Below are 13,745 nucleotides of genomic sequence, written 5' to 3' on the forward strand. Positions count from 1 at the left end.
AATTCCTCAAATAGTATTTGAAAATAGATATACCAATATAGTGCTTATAATAAAGGTTTATGGAGGTAAAGAGCAACCATTTGTAACCATTTATTTCAAAATATAGTGTTACATTTTACCAGTAACTAAATGTAAATAAAATATGAGACCCTGTGGATTTCAGAGGTATTTTGAAAATATATTTCTAACTGTAAATCTGGTAGCCTTTACAGTTTAATAGAATTGCCTTTTCACATGTAGAATTTGTATTTCCATAGCTAACACTTCCCATACTTCTAACTAAAAAACAACAAAAATTCATGAAAGTACAATACTGCAATAAAAAAGACAATGTATTTCTTTTCATTGTTAAACCAATATTACCACAACACTGTTATCAACTACATTTTGGCTCAGCACTCCTGACTCATCTATTATTTTTGAAAAATTATAAATATGCAAGCAGTAAGATACATGACCCAATTTAAGTATCTTTAATCTTGTATATTCCAAATATAGAAAAGAGTTCATTTCAAAAAAATTTAATATGAAATACTTGGGAATACTTCTTGATGTAGTGTTGTTAAACTGTACATAGAAATTAAGATATTAAAAACATATGTTCCCCAAAACCACCAGATATTGTAATTATTTTTCAGGCTATTAAGCAAAATGACAGAAATTTTTTTTATGATAAATGTGTTTTGTAATGCATCAGCTAATTCCCTTTTACTTCATGAAATAATGTTTAGCTCCACAGAATCTAAGTCTGGTATTTAAAGTCCAACACACATTGCCCTTTTGAAACTCAAACGTCATTCATTGGCTCTTGTTAACATGTCATTGTAGATACTCTGTGTTTCTCTCTCTCTCTCTCTCTCTCTCTCTCTCTCTCTCTCTCTCTCTCTCTCTCTCACACACACACACACACACACACACATTCTGGCTCCATATGGAAATGGCAATAATTTGAGTTCTGCCATGCTATTCATATATGAAGAAGTGTGACAAGACAGTGAGATATAATTCCATTTGGAAAGTCCTTTTATTTAAATTTGACTCTCAAAAGATTTTTCTTTCATTTAGAAATTTTACACCAGTGTTGGCTTTCCTAACAACCATTGGACTAGAGAAGTCTTTTATGAATCTCACCGGTTTTATTGTAAGAAGACTATGAAATAAGTTATTCAGAGTTATATTCTATCATGCCTGAGATTTGTTTAAAGTTTTTCTTTTTAATCACATGCTAAGGAATGTCTTAGGTACTTCTCTGGCATTTAACAACCTTACTAATTAACTTATTAAAAATTTAGCTTTCTATTTCATGATACTAAAGTAGCCTGTCAAGAATCTTAAAAATACTCTTCAGGTGTTCATGAAGGGGAATAGAGTGAAGACATTTCACTTCTACATTTTAAAATTTTCACCATTTAACATCATTCTATGAATTAGAGATAGCTAACAGAAAGATTGTATGCTATCTATAACTCAAACCTATGCTACAAAGTACCTCAGTTTCCATACTATACAGTGTGGTAGTTTTCTAAGCACCTTCAATTGAGATTTGATAAACAACATGCTTGTTCTTTCTTTGCTTCTGATTTTAGAACTTTAGACCACAGAAATTACTATATTAGGGACTTGGAAATCTTTAGACAAATTAATGAGTTTCTGTAAAGTGTGCTTCTGCATATCTTTTATATATGGATCTTGCTTACCATAACAAGGTGTGCCATGTCTTTTTAGAAGTAGAAGGAAAGAGCACAACACACTGAAATCAGTAGCCCTCAATTGTAGGTTTCTACCACTTACTACTAGGTCACTTAGCCTTCTAGTGCCCACAGTTTTTCACTGGGCAAATACAGGTAATAATATCTGTTTCTCTGAGCCATTGAGAAGGTAAATTTTTCTAAGATACATGAAAGAGCTTTACAAACTGAAGTGTGCTATGCAAATGTATGGCAGAATTATTATCATTCATATGGAGTCACATGACTAACTAGATCTAACTCTGGTGTAGGGAAACTTAGGGGTGATAAATGCAAAAGTGTTTTTATAGTTTAATATTTTCATAGCCTAATGAGAACAAAGCGGGGGAAAAAAACCCAGAAGAATTGGGTGAGGGGAAGGGCAAATGTAAGTTCCATCTTCCCAGGCTGGAAGACTGGTGGGAAGGGAACAATCTCTGAAAAGGTGAGAAGTTACAAAGTAGAAACGAGTGATCTGGGAATAGGGTGTTTTCAAAAGAGTGGCAGAGCAGAGAATAAAGTCACAAGACTTGTTCACAAGATGATGCTGGGTTAAAGCCAGACCTTGAGCCACAAATCACGAAATCACACAACTGGAAGGAATCTTAAGATGCCATCTTGTCTATTCCTCCACCATTCAGCAGGACATGTCAACCATCTCAAACAGATAAGACATTATCCAACTATGAATGAAAAACTCTGACACTAAATGGGCAGGTATTGACTGCTCTGGCTTCAACTGTTTACAATGGGCCGGAAAACAATTTATGGAATTATATTTGAACCTGAAATGAAACTGTGAAAAACAATAAACAGCTAGATTTCCTTGGGAGCAATAACGTCTATAACAGTTTTGGGACTGCTAAATTAGCACTAAGTACATAGCTAACTTCAAGAGAGAGAAAATGTTACCAACAGAATAGGGTTAGAGGACAAATAGCCCACAGTATCATATGGATAAGAATGTACTGTAATCATTCTTGGTAATTGTGTCCATGCAGTAGCCTTGGAGCAGAACATAACTAAAACAAACTTTTTTATTAAAAAAACACACAATATGTTCCTGCAAATTCTAGGACTGACATTGAGAACTTTAAAGATTTCAATTCCTCTCCTAAAACAAGACAATAAATCCTCACACAAATTAGAAACTGAAAAGGAAAAAAAAAGATCCTCATTTCCAGTCGTGGGAATGCTACAGATGAACTCTGGCTTGGAAGGAGGGGAGGACATTCCACACCTGCAGGCCTTCCCAGAAAAGGGGCTCTGGGCTTGACCCTGAACCTATCCCCTCAAGATTACACCATGGGGCCGTCAATATGGAAATAACGTTACTTTATTCCCTTAGTGAGTATATTATTTCCAGTGCTATCAACAGCAATTATAACCTGAAATGAGGCAGCTGAGAATTTCCATGGAAGAAAGTGAAGAGTTATTTTGAGATGTGCTCATAAATGGCCTAACTACAGTCCATCTTGATGGACAAACATGAGCATACATGACAATGCCTCTGTATTTATAGATATGTGTGTTGGAGCATCCTACTGTAGTTTAATACCAAGCAATGGGCTTAGAAAAATAACATTACACTCCTGGATTCACCACTCACTTACATGTGAACTTGGACAAGTTAACTTGATTCTACCTTCCCATCACTAAAACTTAAGGTCAATTTAGTCAGGCATTCAGTGAATCCAGATGTTTGGCAGTGTATATGAAACAACATCTGGATTATTGATCAAATTTTCAACTGAACTCACTGGATGGTTTGGCAGTATGCCCACATAGCCCTTAATGGCTTTCTGCCTCAGTTTCCCTAGCTATAAAAAGGAACAAACATTATTTATTATTAAACTCCCAGGGGGCAGTGAGGATGACATAATGCCCAATGGTAACAGTGAGTTCTTGAAAAGAATGATTCTGTGAAAGTGCTGTATGTTATACAGTTCCAGGTTGGCTATTTTCCCCAATATAAGTAGTTAGTCTTTTAGGACATAAAATTCCTTTGAAATATGGTCAAATGCTACACAAATATAAACATATTATCATTATCATCACCATAATCATCATCACATTCTTGTTTATTGTCAAAAATAGAAATTTTATTAAAGACCTGAATAAAGCCATGGAAAGCAACATAGATGAGAAAAAAAAATCAATGTAGGTGTTTGGAGCCAACCAATTTTAACAGCTCAACTTAAACAGGTAAAACAAGTCTATGGATGTGAAATAATTGGTTGCCTAATGGCTTTTGTAAGGGAACAAAAATATTCACATACATATTCATGGATGGAGGTAAGAGAAAGGAATTGTAAATTGTGACCTTTCCTACTATGATAATATATATGTCCCTACCTAAAGCTGAGAATCTTTTGTGGCTGGAAATTAGAGGAAATGGGATAAAAGGAAACAATAAAAAGGAGAAAAGAATAGGTGGATCAAAGAGATCTGCAATCATACAAAATTGGGGGAGCAAAATTAGGCTGGTAAAAAGTACTGGAATTTTGCTCCCTTTCAAACTCAGGTTCAGCCTATAGAGAGAGAGAAAAAAAAAAAAATATATATATATATATATATATATATATATATATATATATATATATGGCCAGCGACCAGAACGACATAATGACCAGAATGACCAGAGACCAGAACACCACAGCCCCTCACCCAGGCTGGCCCCGCCCTCCAGGGAGTTGTTAGGGGTGCCCCTAGGCAACGCAATAGGATGTAAGGTTGATGGGGGAAAGTTGAAGAAATAGGAGGAAAGGTCTTAAGGGTCTGCAGGGTTGGGGTGGTCAGTCTGGAGTAGGTTTGGAGTGTGCTGGGGAAGGAAGAGGAAGATCTGATTGGAAAATGGCTCAGCACAGTACCTTTCTCATTGTAAACCAGGACAGCACCAGCAGTGGACTGAATGGGCAATTGTTTCATGACTGCGCTTGGGACCGACATGTTCATGGCAGTGGCAGTACTCCCAAAACTTCACTGATTCCAAATAGTAAACAACTATAAACGTCAAAGAACAGAAAAATCCTCTCCAACTAGAGGCCCTGGACATTGCAATGCAACTGAAGGAAACACCACTTAAAAAGGAGCTAGAAAAACCGGAAGTATGCGACCAGAGGATTGTGGGATTGTGGAGGATGCCTGGGTGCCTATGGCTAGAACATGAGCCTGTTATTGCGCATGTACATAGTAAGCCCTATGGTCCTCAGTCTCGCAGTATTTGGACGCGACTTCTCGCGGGAAATTATTTCGATTGAGGTTTGCTGTTCCCTTGCAATGAGGAAGATCAGAATTAAAGGTTTCGTTTGTTACCTTGGTTTGGAGTGGAGGAAAATGGGATAGTGACGAATAAGAAACTTTGGAGATAGTGATGGGCAGTTTGTCCCCACTGTTGAGAGAATTAGAGTTTAATTGGGATAAAAATCCTGCTAATACCACCTGATGCCTGAAATCTGAGCACTCTACTTTTAGGTTTTCCAGTTCAAGTTCTTGGAGACTGCCTATTAAAACATTCCTGGTTGGAAAATGTTTGTACAGAAGCCCACAAGTATTAAGTATTTGCTGTGTTTACCATGCTTAGCTCCCTGTAAGGAATATGGAATAATGTTAAATGCCTCATGTTCTCAAGAAGCTTGAATTTTAAAATAAAAAATAAATATAAATAGTAAAAATTAAAAAAAGAAGCTTGAGTTTTAGGGGCGAGATCAGGCAAGCAGGCAAGCCGTTAGGGGCGATCAGGCAGGCAGGCAGAGTGGTTAGGAGCCAGTGGTCCTGGATTGCGAGAGGGATGTCTGAAATGTCCCGGATTGCGAAAGGGTGCAGGCTGGGCTGAGGGATTCCCCCCCACAAGTGCACGAATTTTGTGCACTGGGCCTCTAGTCCTGAATATAATAATCTTAACTGCCACTTATTATGTCAATACATGTTATATATTCTATAAATACATAAATATATATTTTTGTGGATATTTATGTAAAATATGTGTAATACATAAAATAATATATTTAATTATATAATCATTTTATATATATATGAAATTTCTAATCCTTACAGTAACCTTGTTAAGGTATCTCTATATACTACAGATGAGGAAACTAAAGCTCAGAGAAACGGTGATTTGTGCAAGGTTATATACCTAGTAAGAACCACAACTGAATTCAGGTCTATCAATCCAAAGCTCATGTTCTTTCTACTATATCACATGGTCTCCCACAGTATTAATATCAAACATCTAGCTAAGTGTTTTCAAAAGGGACTCACTAAAAATATTTTAGTGAACATTGGATCATACAGAAGCCCATATCTGATGCAGCTTCCTCTTTTTCCCAGGTGTGTGTGGCGGGGTGGGGGGGTGTATCCATCCACAGGTGCTTGTCTAATCTTTCTTATGACTGCCACTCCCCTGCTTGTCTTTACCTACTCATTGTTGATGGCAGATCTTAACACCTGCGTCTATCTGGAATCCTTACACTAGCCTAGCCCAGCTTAGCCCTAAGCAAACTGCCCAAAATTAATGAGCAGCACCCCTCTTCTGGCTCTTCATCATCTTTATTTATATTTGTTTATCTTTATTTAAGCACTTTCTATGCTGTGCTTCCCCTCCGAAGAAACTGTGAAAACAGTTTTAGACTCCTGCAGAAGCCTTAAACTCCCAAGAACTTGGCTGAACACATAGTGGGTATTCCTTAAGTTTGGTTCATCAAACATCTCTGTTGACAGTATTCTTCAGTTAGGATTATGGGAACAGTGATGGACCCTCAGATTTTGGCCTCACCAATGCTGGGGTCTAACCAATTGAGTGGAGCCACCCAGATAAAATTGGTTTGAGGTAATTTGGAAATAATTCAGAGGACAAATACTGCCATTGTCCCCAGGTGAAAAAGTACCATGCCCTCAGTTCAGCCATTAGTGGTTTAAATTGTGTTCTGAACCCTTCAGAGATGCATTTTTAAATAATCATACTATATTTAACCAGGCTTTATAGAACTTAGTGAGGTTGTGAGTTCATAGAAAAAAAAATGGTTATGCAAATACTGCCATTATCATGTGCTCAGCAGCAGTAACAACTATTTATTATGTGCTCACTGAGTGCAGAGCACTTTATTAGGCACTGGAGGAGTCACACCCAAGTGTGTTGTAAATAATTTCACAATGTCATTTGCAGTAAAATATTCCACTATTTAGAAAGCCTTTCTAAACATTTTCTAACCACAGAAATTTCACTGCTAAACTTCATATTAAAAAACAAAATCATGCCAATGTTTTCATACAGAAACCGCTGTCCTTGCATAAGGATTTTAGTTTCATTAAGTTCTTCTTAGGCTACAAATAGAAGTCAGTGGTGCCAAGTCAGTGGTGCTCTCCCACCCAGGAATCATGGGGCAAAAACACTGTCACTCTGATATATGCTGGCATTTTTTATTGTGGCCACAAAGCAATCACAAGCAGATGGTACAACTAACTTCTATTCGTGTCTCAGCTACTAAACTTCTTATGAGAGGAAAAACTCTGTATAGGTCAAGCAAATCTGTGGGTGTCTCTATGCAGGCAGTGAGTCAAACGTTGTTACAGGCATAGTAAAGCTGGTCCTCTTGCATCTTACTCGTGGCAGTGAAAGGTGATCCATCCCCATTGGAAAGCAATTTAGAAACATGAATAAAAATGCTCATATCCTTTAAGTCAATAACCCCAGTATTTTAAGAAAATGATCTAATATCAGGAGAAAGCATTATGTATGAAGTAGCTTTATTTATAATGGTAAAATATTTGAAGTAATCTGAATGTGCAGCAAAAGCAAGTGATTAATTATGATGAATACTTAAAAGAATATTATGGCCACAAAAATGATTAATATGAAGATTTGTGGCAACATGAAAAAGTGTTTCCAATATATTGATAATTTTAAGAACTCTAAATCACTTGTATACTTCTAATTATGTAAAAAGTCTGAGTGTGATGTTTCTGAATATTAGGAAAGAAGATATAAAAATGAAAAAGTTGGTATACAGTAATGGCACTGTGAGAAACACTTTTCCATCTATTTTCCAAGCTTTCTCTAATATTACAATATAATCTTTATGATTTAAAAGTGGGGTGAAAAACAAGGGTCAAAAATTCTTTTTAGCAGAGGGAATCCTTGAAGAAAATAAACAATGGCTACCTCTCCAAAATCCCAAGAACTCAGTTTGCACAGTGAACATCATCCATCCCTTACTTCTTCGCCACTTTCACTTTTGTTGGATATAGTTCCACATACCTGGTTAATGTGCTTCAGCTTGTCAATAATTTGACTGACCACCGGTTCAGGGCCCTTCATTTTCAGCTCATGGAGGTTGAACTGATTTTTCATTCCATTCCTCGCTGCCTTTTGGCTGTATCTGCAAAGGTGAAGGTAAAGAGCAAGTTTGTCACAAGAGAGTCTGAAGCAAAGTGAAAGCTGACTTGTATTTGGCACCAATGGTCAAACTGACCACAAGCTCTCTTCAGACTTTTAAACCATGGGATGACCCCATGGAACAAAAATAAACCACTGCAGAGAGAGTCTCTTTACAGTGAAGAACGCTCATTTAACAGTCAACAAACATTCATTCAACATCCCTATTTCTAAGTGTTGGAAGTACAACAATAACCAAAAACAGATAAAGTCTTTATTATGCTCTCAGTCTAGTGTATAGTCCAGAAGAGTAAGGGCCAATGGCAATGCTACGGGAGGTCCTGGGTCTTGGCCAGGGAAACACACAGGAAAGACCTTAACTCTGAGTGTGCTTTTTACTCATTTGAAGGAGAAAGACTCTTGCATGTTCTTTATTTCTCATTTCTTCTCCAATTGCTCCTCCCACAATTTCCCATAGGCCTTGGAGCTGGGTTTATTTTCAGGAGGCTTTCCCAAGCCATTTGCAGCATAAATTTCCCCTATATATATTTTTTTAATAAAAATAGTGTAGTCAGGTTAAAGATAAATTCATATATATATATATATATATATATATATATATATATATATATACTGAGTAGCCAGATTATTATGATCTCTGAACGCATAATAATCTGGCCACTCAGTGTGTGTGTGTGTGTGTATGTGTGTGTGTGTGTGTGTGTGTGTGTGTGTGTGTATTTTAGAGGCCCGGTGCATGAATTCGAGCATGGGTGGGGTCTGGCCAGCCTGGCCAGGGGGAGGGAACATGGGCGGTTGGCCGGCCTGCCTGCTGGCTGAACACCTGGTTGAGGGGACAATTTGCATATTATCCTTTTATTATATAGGATATACACTGAGTGGCCAGATTATTAAGCGTTCAGAGATCATAATAATCTGGCCACTCAGTGTATATATCTCCAAGGATTTTAAAAATTTATTTGAGAGAGGAATGGAGAGATGGAGATGGAGATGGAGAGGGAGAAGGAGAGGGAGAGGGAGAGAGAAAGAGAAACTTGAATCTGAGAAAGAAACATCAATCGATTGCTTCCCATACCAAGCCAACCAGGGATCAAACCCACAACCTGGGTATGTGACCTGACTGGGAATCGAACCTGCAACCTTTGGTGTATGGGATGATACTCTAATCAGCAGGGCCAAATTCATATTTTTATTACAAAAATTAATAATGCTCATTGTAAATAATTCAAACAGTATAGAAATAAAGCATCAGGTAAAAGTTCCTCCATCATCCTATCCTTCCAAGAGAGAACTATGTTTAACAGTTTGATGTATATTCTTCTAGGGGTTTTCACATGCATATACAAACATACAATATTAACCAAAGTTGGAATCATACTAGTCATACTGATTTGCAGCTTTTTATCACTTAGTACATATCTTAGACATATTTCCATGTCAGAACATAAAATATTGCTTTGTTTTCATTACTTTATTTTCTGTATGGCTCTGTCTTTACCTAATCCCGTACTAATGAACAACTGAGTTATTTCTAATATTTTACTAACATAAACAATGCTGCAAAGAATATCCTAGTATACCAATCTTTGCACATATGCATGAATATCTATAAAGGATAAATTCCTAGAATTTAATCAATTTATATTTCTAATTCCAAATTATGATGTGCAATGAATAATTAATACTACTGTATTTTTGCATAGCACTTTACAGAGCAGTTTCATGTCACTCAGTTCATTTGAGCTCCTCAAGCACACTGTGAGGTTGATAGGGCAGACTTCATGATCTCATTATTTTTGAAAATTTCACAACTTCAGAAGATATTTATTTAATTATGTTAAGTTTTCCCTACCAAAATACAGTGTATCTGTCAATATTAAGGACATGCTTTGAAAAACATGCATGGTAGCAGAGGAGGTCAGGAAATCTAGTTCTGACTTTTATGATTAAAAGTCATCCTAAGGATCTCAGAGAGAGGGGATTGGGGGAGACAGGAAGAGATTAACCAAAGAACTTTTATACTTATATGCATAGCCCATGGACATAGACAATAGTGTGGTGAAGGCCTGGGGTGAGGCGGGGGCTGAGTGGAGGGGGGAAGTAGAGGATGTCTGTAATAATATCAGCAATAAAAAATAAACAAAAAAGTCATCCTCTGAAAAGGAAAGTATTTTGTAGTCAAGTTGAAGAGAACATCTGATTGCATTTCTTCTAAAATGGTAGCCTAATATATTCATCTTATTTAACTTTAAAAGTTAGTGAATACACGAATCACCAACCATTAAACATCAACTGCCTTTGGGGTCTGTAAAGAAACATTATCAGCTTACTACTAGTGTCCTCTTTTACATTCATACTAGAGGCCCAGTGCATGAATTCGTGCATGGGTGGGGTCCACTGGCCTGCCCCAATGGGGGCCATCCGGCCAGGCCAGCAAGGGGGAGGGGCCACAGGTGGTTGGTGTATGGCCCACCTGGGCCCCCAAGACCACAAACTGCGTAGGCGCCTCCAGAGCACCAGCGTGGCACGTTCTTTCATGTGCTCCCTCAGTCTCCTCGGTGAGCTTCAGCGCTGCAGGAGGTGCGGTGTTTCCTGGGAGTTGTAGTGTGCTTCCTCCACAAAGGGCCCTCCTGTAGACTGGGCTCTGGGTTTCTGAGGACTATGCCTCACAGCATACCCCATGCAAGGGCACCAGGCATTTACCAAGGTCGGCTTTATCCATCAGCGCAGAGTGGAGGACCCGAGAAGCCCACTGCAGCAGGAGGAGGGAATGTGCTTGCGTGCTGGGCCAGCCTGTCCTGTCCATCCCAATCACTGTAAACAGGCAGAGGCAGGGTGGCGGGGGGAGAATGGGGTGCCTGAGGCTGGCCAAAGGCGCAGCTCAGGAGGAAGCTTTGGTGGCTGAGCATAGTGGCTGCGGTGTGGTTGGGTGGTTGCATGGCAGTGGGCACAGGTCAGTGAGGAGCAGCGGTGGCATGCAGGAGTTGCAGTGCACCCCCCTTGTGTGCCCAGGGAGCCCTCTCTGCACCCACCTCGCAGTAGCATCTGTCAGGTAGCATGCGGGGCTGGGCTGGAGCATGGCTGCCCCTAGTGCGGGTTCTTCCAGGCAGTCTTTTCCTCAGTTCTTGCCCCTTTGCTGTATGTTCCTCCCACTTCCCAGGTGGGCCTCCTTTGTGGCAGCCACATTTGTAATTTGGTGCTCTCAAGGTCTGGAGGCGCACAGCCACAAACCTCTCCCCTCCCCCCTGGGGCTCCAGGCCTCAGGACAGCTCTTGGACACCTCAGAGCAGGGTAGAGGGGTGGGGGAGCTGATCGGGGTTAGGCTGGTCAGGTGGAGGGGCCTCAGGAGTTTAGGGGGTCGATCGGGCCCTGATTGGGCCGGTTGGTTGCCTGCAGTGTGCATCATAGCAACCGTTGCTCTGGTTGTTCTGGTCGTTCTACCATCTGGCCGCTGGGCTTTTATATACATAGATAACCCTCTCTGTTTAAATATAATCTCCCTTTTATGACACCACCAACTCCATCTTCTTTGTATTTATACCTATTGATGCCTGAAGCAGAGACCCTATTCATAGATAAAAAGGTAAGGTTCATATAAATCTTCTGAAATAAATGTCTCTAGAGCAGCCATGGGCAAACTACGGCCCGCAGGCCGGATCCGGCTGCTCTATCCGGTTCTCTTGCTCTCCCCTCCGCTCCTTTACTTTGAATTTATATTAGTTCACACAAACACTCCATCCATGCTTTTGTTCCAGCCCTCCGGTCCAGTTTAAGAACCCATTGTGGCCCTCAAGTCAAAAAGTTTGCCCACCCCTGCTCTAGAGACATTCCTTGGATTTGTTCATATAGAAGCTTGCTGGCCACTTTTATGCCCACTCCTACAAAACAAACATTTTCCTGAAGTTTATTATCTTCATTGGAATAGTGCAAAGACATCTGCCAACTAAGGGATTTTACACTACACTCCTTCTTCCAGCTCATTTATAGATATTAAATCAAATTATTCCCCAGCTGATCTCTTGCAGCCCTACTATATTATTTTTGCCATTCATAAAAGTGTCCTTTTAGCTCTATTTTTTTGTTTCTTATCTCCAAGCTATCTATAAGTAACCAGGACTAAATACTGGTCCCCAATTCCATGGTAGCTCAATTTTCCAAAAACAGCTTTGGGTTTTAAAGCTTGCCAAACTTTTTAAAAGTTGAAATAGCATACACTATTCTGCTCCATCAGTGTACTATTTAAATCCTCAAAGGACTCTAGTAAATTAGGCATGGTTTCTGGTTACAAAAGTGTTGGGAAGAGCTTTCCTGTGGCTAAGACCTACAACTTGCTTTTATTTTATTTGCTGTTCAAAGCAGTACCCAAAAGTACTGATACCACTGATGCTGGTAGCTGCTAACTTATTCAGGTTCTCACTCTCCTTCCCTGTAGATGCCTGAAGTTCTCACCCAATGAGAATTGAGGGCCTCACTGAACCACTCTGATGCATGCTGACCTGCTGCCATTGCATCTAAATGTACAGTGGAGACAGTCCTGAGTTGTTCATGCTCCTTTTATGTACATTCCATGTGCCATCCCATATAGTTTGTGATCTCTTTGAAGGCTGATGCTTGGTTAATTCCCTTTTGTACTACCTAGAGCACATTGTGGTACTTATAATAATAATAGCTGTCAGCATTGAGTGCTTTCTCTGCGCCAGTTACTGTTATGAGTACAGAGGAAAAAGAAAACATACATTGCCTCATTTAATCCTCTTAACAACCCTATGAGATAGAAACTATTATTATCAGCTTTTTTTTGCAGATGAGGAAACTGAGGCACAGAGAAGTGAAGTCACTTTCCCAAGATCACACAGCTAGTCAATAGCAAAGCTGGAGTTTGAACTTAGTGAGTCTATCTCCAGCTGCCTCTGCTCTTAACCATTATACTGTTGCTTCCTTAGAAATAACCCATACTGACTAAATATTTGACATTTCCTAACCACACTGTTTCATTGTATATGACAATTTGCAAGCTACTAGTATTGTCCTACAAGGGTCACAACAGTGTCTGCAGCAATATCTCTCTTTACCTACTCAGCAGATTTCTGGGCTTGCCTTTTAAAAGCCCTTGGGGAGAGCCCTGTGTATGGGATTTCTTCTTCCAAACAGAGGTCCACAGTATTGCTATTCAGTGAAATATTTACATTCTTGGAAGATAAGGTGTTGAAGTTAGAGAAATAAATAACCCACCGCCACCATGCCACTAGACAAACACCAAAGGTGATTTGAAATCTCTAAGGAAAATAGGAAAATGAATGCAGGAGAGAGTTGTGATTGATGTCTTTGTCACTTTGTCACTTTAGGGAATTTTACATAACATGTATACTTCGAGCTCCAAGCCCAGAGGAATTCAGTTTGCGGTGTCTCCATAGCTTTGTATTAATTCAGTATTTATTTTCCACTCGCTCCTTCTGTGCCACTGGTGCACATGGTTCGTTACAGGCTTTGCATGTGGATGAGCCATCACAGTCATAATTTTCCTCATCCAAAGATTGTCTAGAGTGTCAGGAATGGAGGCACTGTTGGCCATGGGGGATTTTAATAATGGGTTGTCTGCTCAGTACCACTAACCTCCAATT

At 39.3% G+C, this 13,745-nt stretch overlaps 1 protein-coding gene across 2 annotated transcripts in view; it reads right to left on the reverse strand.

The window, feature by feature from the left end:
• The window catches only part of GPC3 (glypican 3), a 658,140-nt gene that overhangs the window by 126,958 nt on the left and 517,437 nt on the right, over window positions 1-13,745 (reverse strand). For both annotated transcript variants that reach the window (XM_080652923.1, XM_080652922.1), the window contains exon 6: window positions 7,987-8,107. In XM_080652923.1, coding sequence (XP_080509049.1) covers window positions 7,987-8,107 — 121 coding nt within the window. The remainder of the gene's footprint in view (window positions 1-7,986; window positions 8,108-13,745) is intronic.

The sequence above is a fragment of the Plecotus auritus genome, assembly GCF_963455305.1.
Source record: "Plecotus auritus genome assembly, chromosome: X".
NCBI lineage: Eukaryota > Metazoa > Chordata > Mammalia > Chiroptera > Vespertilionidae > Plecotus > Plecotus auritus.